The sequence below is a fragment of the Gopherus evgoodei genome, chromosome 6 (genome assembly GCF_007399415.2).
Source record: "Gopherus evgoodei ecotype Sinaloan lineage chromosome 6, rGopEvg1_v1.p, whole genome shotgun sequence".
Lineage (NCBI taxonomy): Eukaryota > Metazoa > Chordata > Testudines > Testudinidae > Gopherus > Gopherus evgoodei.
The window spans coordinates 68,146,454-68,158,714 of NC_044327.1; the positions used below are offsets into that span (position 1 = coordinate 68,146,454).

At 47.5% G+C, this 12,261-nt stretch overlaps 1 protein-coding gene across 8 annotated transcripts in view; it reads left to right on the forward strand.

Annotated features, from left to right (window-relative positions):
* The first annotated feature begins 1,706 nt into the window (after window positions 1–1,706).
* FBXL17 (F-box and leucine rich repeat protein 17) overlaps window positions 1,707–12,261 on the forward strand; it is a 486,275-nt gene continuing 475,720 nt past the window's right edge. Inside the window, exons 1-2 of one of the 8 annotated variants that reach the window (XM_030565824.1) lie at window positions 3,294–3,424; window positions 3,462–4,242. In XM_030565824.1, coding sequence (XP_030421684.1) covers window positions 3,499–4,242 — 744 coding nt within the window. In that variant the 5' untranslated portion in view covers window positions 3,294–3,424; window positions 3,462–3,498. Of the gene's footprint in view, window positions 4,243–12,261 lie in introns of all 8 variants that reach the window. The other 7 variants (XM_030565826.1, XM_030565825.1, XM_030565828.1 and 4 more) reach the window with 7 other exon arrangements.

Sequence of the window (12,261 nt, forward strand, 5' to 3'; positions counted from 1 at the left end):
AGTGCACTGAACAAGACCGTGGACACGTCCTCCGACTTAAACTCGTCTGGTCTAAGTTTCTTTGTCCGCCTGGTCTGCTCTAATTCCTGCAGTAACTGGGCTAGCAAACCGTGGGCAGGATCACCTGGCTGTACCCGGGGCGGGGATATGAGTTTAGAAACGGTGGCCCCGGATTTTTTGATGATACGGCTACACTCCTTCCAGATGCCTGATGGTGTCTCAGTCCGACTAGTTTCCGCAACCCCCGTGCACTGGGGTTGCAGGGAACCATCGGCCGGCTGACACTTAAAGGTGGGATGGCAGTGGAGGAGGCACCCTACGGCAGGCAGGGTTAATGAGGTAGTATAGCTTTTCGACCCTGACCCTGACTCTATAGTACAAACCCAATCTAGGGTGGGCCTCGCAGACTGTCTGCTGGCCACTTGGTGAAATTGTAAGTGTTGAAATTGCTCGAGCTCAGATTGTTCACGGTCCCCACTACACCACGGGCACTGACCCTCCCGAAGGCATCCTGTTCGTGACGCCATGTTGATTACTGATTACTCTCGCCCCTTGCTCCACCGATATGGCCACCAGGTGCCCGTTATCTACCGGGTACTGAGCGTTGGGGTAGGGCGGAGGTTCGATCACTGGATGCCCTGGGGGGGTGTCAAGTGCCCACGGGTAGCGACAGAGAGCACGCAAGCAATCACTCTTAGTGTTTAAGAGAATAAGGGTTTATTAAATGAATCACAGATAATGATAAGGGAGAACACGATCAGTTACATCTGGGGCTTACAACACACTACCAAAGCAAATAATACAAATACTGCAATTACAAATAAAAGCTGGCCCTGGTATTTTTCTAAGTCCCAATAGTTATTTAGATCATTCCAGGGGTTAGTAGAAGTGATATTGGTGCTATTAGTAATCATAAGTGCAACAACTAATTTCCCTAAATAAATTGTGAGGCTCAACTGGTCCCCCTTGCTTTCGAGATTTCCTGGTCAACGGGTTTCCCCTAGCAGGAGTCTCGGGGCGGCTGGAATCAGTCTTTGCCTCTTATCTATCAGTACAGAATACTTAACAGCTAGTTATACTTACACATACAAACCACAAAAGTTTCATTACGGCCGGCAACCGGTTAGGCTTCAGGAAACGCGTGAGCCGAGAGAGCCTTCAGGGTGATCAGGCCTGGATACGGTTTCGACAGGAATTCGGGGGCTCTCCGCCCGTCCCCGGGAGGGGACCGGCAATATATAGTAAATTTGTCGTCATAGTTTGTGATAAGCCAATTGGGGGGTCGCGAGTGGCGAATGCCCATACAAGGGAGGCAGTGGGCCCCAACGTCCCTACCCAGGAAGCGACTGTTGTCAGGGGAACTTTGTCCCTCCAGGCTGGCTGACCACAAGGCTGCTTTTCCTGTTGCAAGTTCTGCTTTCTGGGCAGCTACGTGACCAGTGGCAGTTCTGAGGGGTGGGGGAGAAATCCGTTGGGGGATGGAGGCCGGAGCACCCGTTGTCTGGCCCTGGGGCCCCACTTGGGGGTCTACATACTTTGTGGGGGAGCCAAACTCTTGTTAAGTCTTAGCCCATCACTGCTAAAGACTAAGGGGTCTACACTGCAATTAAAAACCTGTGACTGGCATGGGCCAGCTGACATGGGCTCATAAGGTTTGGGCTGTGGGGCTGTTTAATTGCAGTGTAGACATCAGGGTTCGGTCTGGAGCCTGGGCTCTAGGATGCTGCTAGGTAGGAGGATCCCAGAATTTGGGCTGCAGCCCAAGTTGGAATGTTGCAGCCTGACCTGGAACATCTACACAGCAGTTAAACAGTCGGACAACCCAAGCCCCCCAAGCCTGAGTCAGCTATCACAGGCGTCTAATTGCAGTGTAGACATACCCTAAGTGTGATCTTGAAAAATACATGTATAACTTGACTCACCCTGGTAGCCCCATTTAATTCAATAGGAACTATACACATAAGTCAAGTTTCCCATGGTTGAGTGTCTGCAGCAGTGGGCTTGAACATAGGTATAATGCATGTTTATTTGTCTTTATTTTTAAAAAGTTTTAACACAATTCAGGGATATTTTTCCAGTTAACATTTTCATCTTTTATATAAGAATTTCCTTCAAAATATTGACATCATAGAATTGTCAGTTTTCTTATTGGCTTTACAAAATTGCTTCTGATAAAAATGTTACAGTAAAATATTGTTAAAATATCTGAATGACCAGAAAATAAAGTATTATTGTATATCTCAACAAACAATGCCGCTGTATTTTCTAAATCAGAGCATTCGCATTGAGAATATGCAAAACTACTCTTTCCCTCTGAAGACAGTTTGATGGAATTCAAGGACCCCAAGAGTCCACCAAACTGGGTACTGAGCTAAATTTGTCCAATCCACATGAAAAGCGCGGTGGTGGCAGTTGTTTGTGTGCATCTTGTGGGGTGGAATGGGTAATTCCTCCAGGGGGGTTTGTGAGATGTAGTTTTTCAGCTGTAATTTAATTGTTTTGGGGAGCCTGTTTTAAAAGATAACTCTTGTGTGAGATGTTGGGGAGGGACACCGGGTCCTGAAATGAAGAATTTGGTAGAAATTCCTGGGGAAGCAGTTCCTGGAGGTGAATGTCATTTTGGGAAGCAGCTTCTGGGGTGTTTAGAAAGACAGTTCCTGGAGGACACAGAATTTGTTGTGAGTGAACTGTACCCATAGTCTTTCAGATGGTGCAGTACCTACTAACATGCTTATAAAAGAAGCAGCAGTTCCTTTGTGTGGGGACGAAGGGGGGGCAGAAGTGAGGCTGTTGTGTGTGTGCAGGGGGGGAGAGGGGTTGTTGTGGGTGTATGTATGGAGGGAGAGGGGCTGTTGTGGAGGTACATGCGTGGAGTAGCGTTCTGGGGACGGGGATGGGTGTGCGAGGAAGAGGGGCAATTGTGGATGTGGCCGCGTGTGTAGGCGGAGAGTGGGGCTGATGCTGTGTGCACATGTAGGGGGAGTGTGTTGTGTGCATGAATGGGAAGTGGGACTGTTGTGTGTGTTTACAGGGAATAGAGCTGTCGTGGGGTGTGTTGGGGTTAGGGTATGTATGTGGGGGGTGAGGGACAGCCCCCAGCCGGGAGCTTGGGGAGTGACTTCGGGGACGGCGGACTCTTGGCTCCTTTCGAGGCGTCCCGCTGAGCATCCTCGGCCCCAGCAGCCGTTGCAGGTTGGCGGCCCTGGCAGAGCCCGGCCGCAGGCGGCAGCACCGCAGAGCCCAGGCCCCGGGGCGGCCCCTCTTGCTGGGCCGCGAGCGGCGCCTGGATAAGGTCAGGGCGGCGGTAGCGGAAGCTTCTGCAGGTTCAAAGTCCCGGAACAACCGGCGCCGCCCCCCGCCGCCGTGCCCAGCGACTGGCCCCCGCCCGGGCACCGTGACACCCGCTGCCTCTGCCACCGCCTGCAGTTGACACGGCGACGGGACCTGCCCGGGGGCGGCGGCCGGGCCCCCGCAAATCCCCGCGCCGGAGCTTCCTATATGGGCCACCTGCTCTCGAGGGAGGGAACCAGCCTGAGCCGGGAGAGGAGTCGCTGTCGCCGCCGCGGGAGAAAGGTGCCGCCGCGGAGCCGGAGCTGCTTCCTGCGCGGGCCCTGCATGCTCTGCTTCATCGTGCACGGCGCCAGCCCGCCCGCCTCGGAGCAGCCCCTGCCCGGCCGGGACTCGCCGCCTCTCTGCGCGGGCCTGAGTTCCGCGGAGCAGCGCGCCGCCCGCCGCCTCCTGCACCTCTCGCCCGCCGCCTGGGAGCAGCGGGGCCCGTGCCAGCGCCTGCTCCTCTCAGGCCTGCTGCCGCCGCCCGTGCGGGCCTTCCTGGGCTCTGCGCGGCCGCCCGGAGAGCCGGCCCCCGACATGGTGTGTAAGCGCAAAGGGGCCGGCCTGCCCGCCTGCCCCCCCTGCAAGCAGCCCCGCTGCGGCGCCGCCGCCCCGCCGGAGCCGGAGGCTGCCGCCTGCCAATGCCCGAGCGAGCAACAGCTCTGTCCCCTCCCCTGCGCCTCGGGCCGCGCTGCTGGCGGCGGGGGGCCGCTGCCCGGGGCCCTCTCCGGAGAAAGTGGCGGCGTGGGGGAGCTGGCCGCTGAGGTGCCGCCGCCGCAGGAGGAGGAGGAGGAGGAAGGTAACGAGCCTGACCGCCAGGAGCCGCTGGAGAACCCCAGCGAGTGCTGCCGAGAGTCGCTGCAGCCGCTGCCCCCTGACATCAACCAGCTGCCGCCCTCCATCCTTCTCAAGGTGGGTCTGGGTGCGGGGAGGCCCCGCCAGGGGGTTGACTCCTCGCCACCAGCTAAGGGGGAGCCAGAGTTGAAGGTGTTTCAAACTCAGAGGGCTGTTGCTTCCCCCCAATAGCACTGAGTGATTGTGGTAAAGGGCTTTCTTCCTCCTGTGAGGTTCCAGCTATGGCTTTTCAGGGTATGTCTACACTGCACCTACGCCCCCTGGGGCTGGCCTGTGACAGGTGACTGGGGCTCAGGGGGATCGGGATAGGGGGCTATTGAATGTAATGTAGAGATGTCAGTGATGCAGTATAAGCTCAAGGTTAGTGAGAATTGAGCTAGCTAACTCCTGTTAGGTAACCCTGCCCTTGAGTGTCTACTTTATATTTAACTCCTACATTAAGATTTTTCTAACGTGCTCAAACCTAGGATTCTGGCAGTCACACTAAAGTGCACAGACCTGAGTCAAAGCCCCTAGGTCCCTAGCATGCCCCCCCCTCCCGACCCTCTTCCACCAAAATGTGGCTGCTCTAGCCCTTGGACTGTGGTGTACTGGAAGGAAACTATAAGAAGCAACTTGCTTTGCAGAATGCTTGATTTGATCACTTTCTATTGCAAACCCAGGAGGTTCTTTGACAATGTGCTTGCAGGTGAGTGATCAGAACAGAATAGGTTAACATTGACCTGAGTTGTTACCTTTTGCCAAGGGGGTGGGTGCGTGGGTGTGTGGAGTCTTCTGTTTTCAATAATGGATTACAGATTGTTGGGATAGAGAAGACTAAGGAAATTGTCCCATGGAATTGTGGGATATTTCCAGATGACTCCTGGAACTTGAGTCAAGCTTGAGTGTGCTTTCCCTGTAAAGCAATAGGGCTCAGACCTTTGGACTTGACTCAGGCTTCTGGGTCTGAGCACTGGGATAGCGCAGTTGCAGTGTAGACCCAAGGGGGTTAATCCTTGAGCCTGGGCTCAAGCATGGGTCTACGTTCCAGTGCAAATATATCTTTGGACCCTGCTTTTATGTTTCAGGGTTACTGTCATGGTCTAATTCCCAAATCTGGACCTTAGGATTGGGACCTGTCTTCATAATGCTATAAAAACAATTGCTTCGGTCTGGCAATATTATGTCTTTATTAACCCATGTTGCTCGTGGTTACAGTGTTCTCTGGGATGTTCAGTGTTAATTTTTCTTAATATTTGTTCTGTTATCTTACTAGGAATAGAAGTTATTGACAGTAATTCCCAGGATCACTTTTTTTAAGATCATTGGCACATTTGCTTTTCTTTGATCTTACAGTACTTCCTCAGCTCCCCATGACTTCTCAAAATAGCAACTTGGTGAGCCCACTAGCCAGTTTTTTTTTTAACATCTTAATATTTGTGGGCCAATTCAGTCAATTATTTTTTGTTCATATTTTCCAGATGTTTTATCTACTCTTTATTAATACAGTAGTCGTCTTTGGAGGTCTTTGTTGCTTGGTAATTTTCTTTAAATGTATTTTTCACAGTAGGGATAGATTTAAAAATTGAGTTCAGTATCTTCCCAATCTCTGAATCCAAGTTCATCCCTCTTGATTTTTTAATACTTGTTTCCTCTCTAGTATAGTGTTTGGTTTTTTTTTTTTGTTACTCTCAGGTGGAATTAATTCATTCTGCTTTTTGGCTGCCTTTATTTTCCATACACTCCTTAACTAAACTTATATTCTTACTTGGTTGCTTCCATCCACTTCATGATGGGATTTGTACTTCAGATTTCTGATTAGTCCAGTGGTGGTAGTTGTGATTGTTTATATTATAGTAGTGTATAGAGGCCCCAGTTGGAGTCTTGTTGTGATAGGCTGATGTGAAAAATAAAGACACAGTTCCTGCTCCAAAGATCTTCAAATCCTAATTAAGATACAACAGAGGAATAAAATAGATGGAACAAGGGATGAGGTGATAATGGTGAAATGGACAAGTTTTTTCCACAGTAGGCAGTAGTCATGTAAGCCTTAAGTTTAGGAGATAAGTATTTTATTATAACATGCTGTTCAACCACCCCATTTTATTTTTATGTGAAACTAATGAATTGCTTGGCAGGGTGGTGGATAAATGGAGGCTAGCTTTAATTGTCTTGTTTTTCATTTGCTTACTTTAAATGTCTGAAGCAGATGTGTCAAACTAATTCTGTGTAGCGGAATGAATTCAATTTTTGAACTTGATCCATGGGCTAGGGAACTCCTTCTGTTATCAACTGGAAGACTATATAAAGATCAAGGGTTGAATATGGTTTTTGCTTAGTAACTACATCTTTAGTTATTTGTTCACAGTTGCTAACACACAGTAGTAAAACACATGCTCACTTTCAGGAGCACCACCTTTTCTTTTGTTTTCATTCTTTACTTATCCTCCTTTTGTTTTTCTCTCCCTTTTCCCTGTCTGTTTTTTTTCCCTTTCTTTCCTCCTCTATTCTATCCACTAAAATAATAATCAGTTAAATGGCTAATGCTGATATTTAAATTGTCATGATTTGGCTTTAGAGTTAATGTCTTAATGGGAGTTATAGGACTTGGGGAATTCAAACCTCTGAGCTACTGTTACAGGACTCAGGATGACCATGCTGCATTGGTTTACATTCAGTTCATATGTGGAAGATTAACAAGGGATAGAAATTTATATTTTAATGGCTTCATGGATTATGTGGAATCTGAATATTCAACAGGGCACTAAAATACATAATGCGGATAAGATTTGGCCTGCAGGCTGGATGTCTGACACTATTCCTTCCCATTTGGAGCTCCTGTTTTTGAGATTGGGTGCTGTGATGGGGTTCCCTCACCACTTGTGGCATTTCTTCCTGGCTGTTCTGGGAATTAGCTCTCCAGTGTTGCACCTTTCTTTCTGGTTGCTCTACTCATCTTCTCCCCCTAGTCTGCAGCCTCTTAGCTCTTGGGGAAATCACAGTTCTTCCAGATTAGCTGCCCATCTGATGTCTTCAACACCCTATGCTGCTACCCTGTGGCTAGTAGGGAAGCCAGGGCCCATCCCCTACACTGGGTTCCATCCCAGGGACCCTGTAACATGTAGCCAATGCCTGTACTGACCTAGTCCTTGCTGCTGTTTCCCTTGGCTTCTTCCTACATAACTGGCTTCTACCTTCTGAGTATGCCAGCTTCCAAACTCTCTTCTCTCAGGGAATAACGGCAGCCCACTTTCCTGCTGTTTCTTGTTGCTCTCAGCTCCTGGGCTTTATATAGGCCCCACCTGTTCTTGCCCAGCTGAGCCTGCTACTAATTAGTTTACAAAACTTAGAAGCTGTACCTTTATTTCCTCTAATTAGTGGCCTCTTTATAGCCTACATCTCTCCTTGACTTGCTGCTTAATTTGTTAATTAGGTGTGTCTGGCTACTTTACCTGCTCAGGGCCAGTTTGGAACATACTTTCATTATAGGTGCTCTCTCTGGACCTTGCTTGGGGCTCCATCTTAAATATTTTCCTTTAGCTAGTAGGCATCTGATAAATTTGAAGCTCTATCCCTCTCTAGCTCTGGGGAAGACGTCTACATATCTTCTTCCTAACTTTGTAGCCTCCTGGCTCCTGCAAGGAGGTAGCTTGACAGTAAATTAGCATTATTCTCTCCCAGAAGTTGTCCTTACTCTTTTCCTATAATTCATTCCATTTTTTTTCTACAGTGGCATACAAATTTTTCCAAGCATGAAACTGACTTGGTGGTGTTTTTTTTGTTTTTTGGAAAGTTCACTGCTGCCCATAGTATTAAAAAAAAACTGTCTGAAACTTGTCTTGTTAACCTCATCATGCTGAAGCTAGGAGTAGCATCAGAGGCACTGTTACTGTCAGGAAGATGTTTTGGTTCATGTTTTGAAGGTTATCTTTGCAATCATAATGTCTAGTAACTTCTTTTAACGTCTTAAATTCTGCAGAAATTGATGGCTTAGGCTTTTGCACTTGTCATTAAAGTTTCTAACATATCAGTGTTCTGTTGTAAGCATGCCATGTGCTATATAGATGAGACACTTGCTGAACTTTGTAAATTCAATTTAAATTGCTGCACAATGGTATAGAACAGCATGGGAGAACAGATCATAGGAAAAATGACAGAGATTGGGAGGAGAGAGGAGTTATATTTGTGAAGGGAAAGAAATAGATTGGCAACAGGAAAGAAAAGGTGGGACTGGTTCAGATGCTGTATGAATCAACGTTTAATTTTGGTGACAGACTTTTATAAAAGGCAACCTTAAATATTTGAACGCTGTGAAGTATCACCTGCCTGATTTTTGCGGTCAGCCTGAAAAAATAATTGAGAGATATAAACTCTCATTCATGTTGTTTGGAAGCGCCCATGGACTTTTCCCAACATGTTGTGGAATACTTCCCACTGCAAAAATGCTATGCTATTTTGCTGCGGTCAGGTACCTTCTGTCTCTGCCATGCCGGAGTTGGCCTGTAGCTGCCTCTTGCTTTCCAAGGCTTTTCCTAAAATTGGTTGGGGGTTAATTAGATTGTCATATGTGTTCCTGAACTGATTTGTAGAGCCAGACAATTTTGGGTCAGGGAGTCAAGCTTGCAGCCAGTGCAGGGTGGGGAACCAGAAGGGCAGGCTGGGTACTTGGGTTGCCTGGTGAACAGTACAGAGCCAAAGGCTGAAGAGATGAGCTGTTGGAGGCTGGCCACTAGCCTCCTTACCCTGACATGCGTGGTGGGGAAGTAGGTTCTGAGATGGGCTGACTGAACAACATTACAACAGCCAAGACTTGTGAAGCTGCCTGGAGAGCATAATGAATAACACGATCAAAAATCATCGTTAAATATAACTGATGAATTTCTCAGTTGAAGATGCACATTATGAGCTGTAGTAGTATGTGAGGGAGGAAAAGACAGGATAGAATCATTAAATTACACAGTAATATTTTGTTTCTTACTGAATTTGAGCCCTTGTCCTACCGAGTACACATGGGACCATGCCTGTATCCTGTGTTCAAGTGTTAATACAGTTTTGTGTTGATAATGAACTTTAAAGATGAAAAGCACTAAACTATGAGTGCTATGAAATTTATCTAACACTAACTTCAGTTGTGCTCACTTTCTTTGAGGTACCTGACAGCTGAATATATTTGCCTTTTTTCATAACTTTTTCCTGTGAGAAGTGTTGTAGATAAAATTATTTTTCTGTCCATGTTACCAGATTTTCCCAATATTTGGTATATGCTCATTTATTAGGGTTACTCTTCTGGGTGGGATGTGGGTGTGTAATTCTGTCAGTGTACTGCTTGTGTCACTTGTGTTGTCATCTGGAGCTCTACTTCTCTCTGCTACGAGTTCCCTCCCATTGGAGCTATCACCTGCAGGACCTAGGTTCCCCAGGACTGGGTTTTTCCAGCCCCAGAATCAGACAAACACACACACTAACAGAGCTCACCTGAGAGGACTGCGTTAATGAGCATTTCCAAGCTGACCCATTTTATGTCCCTGGACTCAGCAGGCCGAGTCAAACAGCACCTCCAAGCTGTCATCCTCCTATGCCATGGACACTGCACTTGAATAGAGTATGCCTGAGCAGGCTGGGGCAAGAAGCACTTCCAAGCTGCCACCCTCATATGTCCCAGGTTCAGCATATCCCATCCCCACTTTCATGTTAGAATTAGAACTGATAATAACACAGTTGATGAGCAAACCCCACAGGATTTTTGAGCACTACAGGCATCTTTAGTTTAGGTACGAGGAGCGTTGCTGCAGAGCGAGAGAGAGTGTGCGTGACCCCCGAGCATAACCATGACAGTTATTTATTGCCAGGTAATAACCATAGGGGAGCCAAACAAACAAGTTAGTTTTAAGTTATAATATTAAATCTATAACTTGGGGGGAGGCAACCTATGGCACGTGTGTTGAAGGCAGCACGTAAGCTGATTTTCAGTGGCACTCACACTGCCCATGTCCTGGCCACCGGTCTGGGGGGCTCTGCATTTTAATTTAATTTTAAATGAAGCTTTTTGAACATTTTAAAAAACCTTGTTTACTTTACATACAACAATAGTTTAGTTATATATGTTATAGACTTATAGAAAGAGACCTTCTAAAAACATTCAAATGTATTACTGGCACGCGAAACCTTAAATTAGAGTGAATAAATGAAGACTCTGCACACCACTTCTGAAAAGTTGCCGACCCCTGCTATAACTGATCACACAAGTCAAGATTAGAAGGCTATACTGAGAGAGAGCTGGTTTCTCACCACTCTGTGAAGTTTGAACTGTTGGGGTTTCCAGGTGGTTGTGGTAGCTGAGGGTCCAAAATGCTGGAGAGAGGCAGAGCCCCCAGCATGATCAGTCAGGAAAAGATGAAGTCCCAATGGAGCTGATGCAGATTTTGGATCCAGGCATTAGAACCCTTGCTTGAGCGTGTGTTGGGGTTTTTGTAGGGAAACAACAATGGTTGAAAGGAGAACACTAATATTGTTTATGGGTAAAATGGTGGCTCAGGGGAATATACCAAAGTTGTTTTGTTCAGGGTAGATAAGTGGTTTACAAACTTCTTTTCTGTGGACCCAGTTGAAGAAAATTATTGATGCCTACGACCCAATGGAGCTGCAGACGAGGGGTTTGGAGTACAGGAGGGGATCTGGGTTTTGGGGAGGCTCAGAGTTGGGGCAGGGGGTCGGTGTGTGGGAGGGTTAGGGTTCTGGGCTGGGGGTGCAGGCTCTGGGGTGGGGCTGGGCATGAGGTGTTTGGGGAGTAGGAGAGGCTCCACGTTTGGGGGGGCTTAGGGCTGGGGCATGGGCTTGGGGCTCAGGGCTGGGGCACGGGCTTACCTCTGGCAGCTCCTGGTCAATGGTGCAGCCGGGGTGCAGAGGCAGGCTTCCTGGCTGTCTTGGCACCGCGGACTGCGATGTGGCTGAAGCAGCCAGCAACAGATCTGGCTCCTAGGCGGAGGCATGCAAGCGGCTCTGCACAGCTCTCGCTCGAAGGCACTGCCGCCTCTCCCTTCAGCTCCCATTGGCCAGTTGGTGACATTCTGGTCGTTGCTGCTGACCAGAGTGACTCAGTGCTTTACTGGGTTGCGAGCCGAATTTTAAAAACATCTCTATAAAGGATTTACTGTCTCTGAGCTTTCCACCATTGTATCTCTTTCATTACCTTCTTTTAAACTTATTTTGGAGTTCCCTAGGAGTAAATAGTAGCAAGAGCAAATTATTATTCTTAGGTGGCAGCATCACCAGGACATAGGCTGGAGGGGCCTTGTCTGGCAACAGCAATAGGGCTAGCAACTTAGAGCAGTAATTGTATACCTGTGCACCTTTTTTCCGAAAGCTCTGTTAGCAACTTCTTCTTTGACTTCATTCTGGGCCAATGACTCTTTTTGGCTGACTTTTCATCTACCATTCGTCTCCAAATGTCATGAAAGCTTTTGGCATTTTTTTTCTTCAATCTTATCTCTTATCACAACCTTCTTTTTTCGCATTACAGCCAAACCTCTGAAAGAGGACTGAGTGTAACTTCTTTCACAGCACCTCAACTGGGGAGGGATAGCTCAGTAGTTTTGAGTATTGGCCTGCTAAACCCAGGGTTTCAATCCTTGAGGGGGCCATGTAGGGATCTGGGGCAAAATCAGTACTTGGTCCTGCTAGCAAAGGCAGGGGGCATCCCTTCCAGTTCTAGGAGATGGGTATATCTCCATTATAAAAAAAAAAAAAAAATTTCCCTCTGTAGAGTGACACAGATCTTTCCATTTTTGCAGATCATGGTGTGTCTGTAGTATTTAAAGCCTCTGGAGCTGGGATAAGGATAAAATGCTAATCCTGCACTTGAATCCCTTGCATTGCAGGGATTTGTATTGCTGAACTTCTGGGCTATCCCTGTGTGTTATCTCTGAGGATGCTTTTTAAAAAAAAAATGAACATGTGTTTCAGTTAATAAAGCACTGTTACATTGTTTAAAAGGTGTGTTATGTCTCCCGCACATGGTATCAGAGTAATGCTGTGCCTGAACTAAATGTTTGAGTAGAATCCATGCTCTATACCATGTGGTTTATTTGACTGAGATTA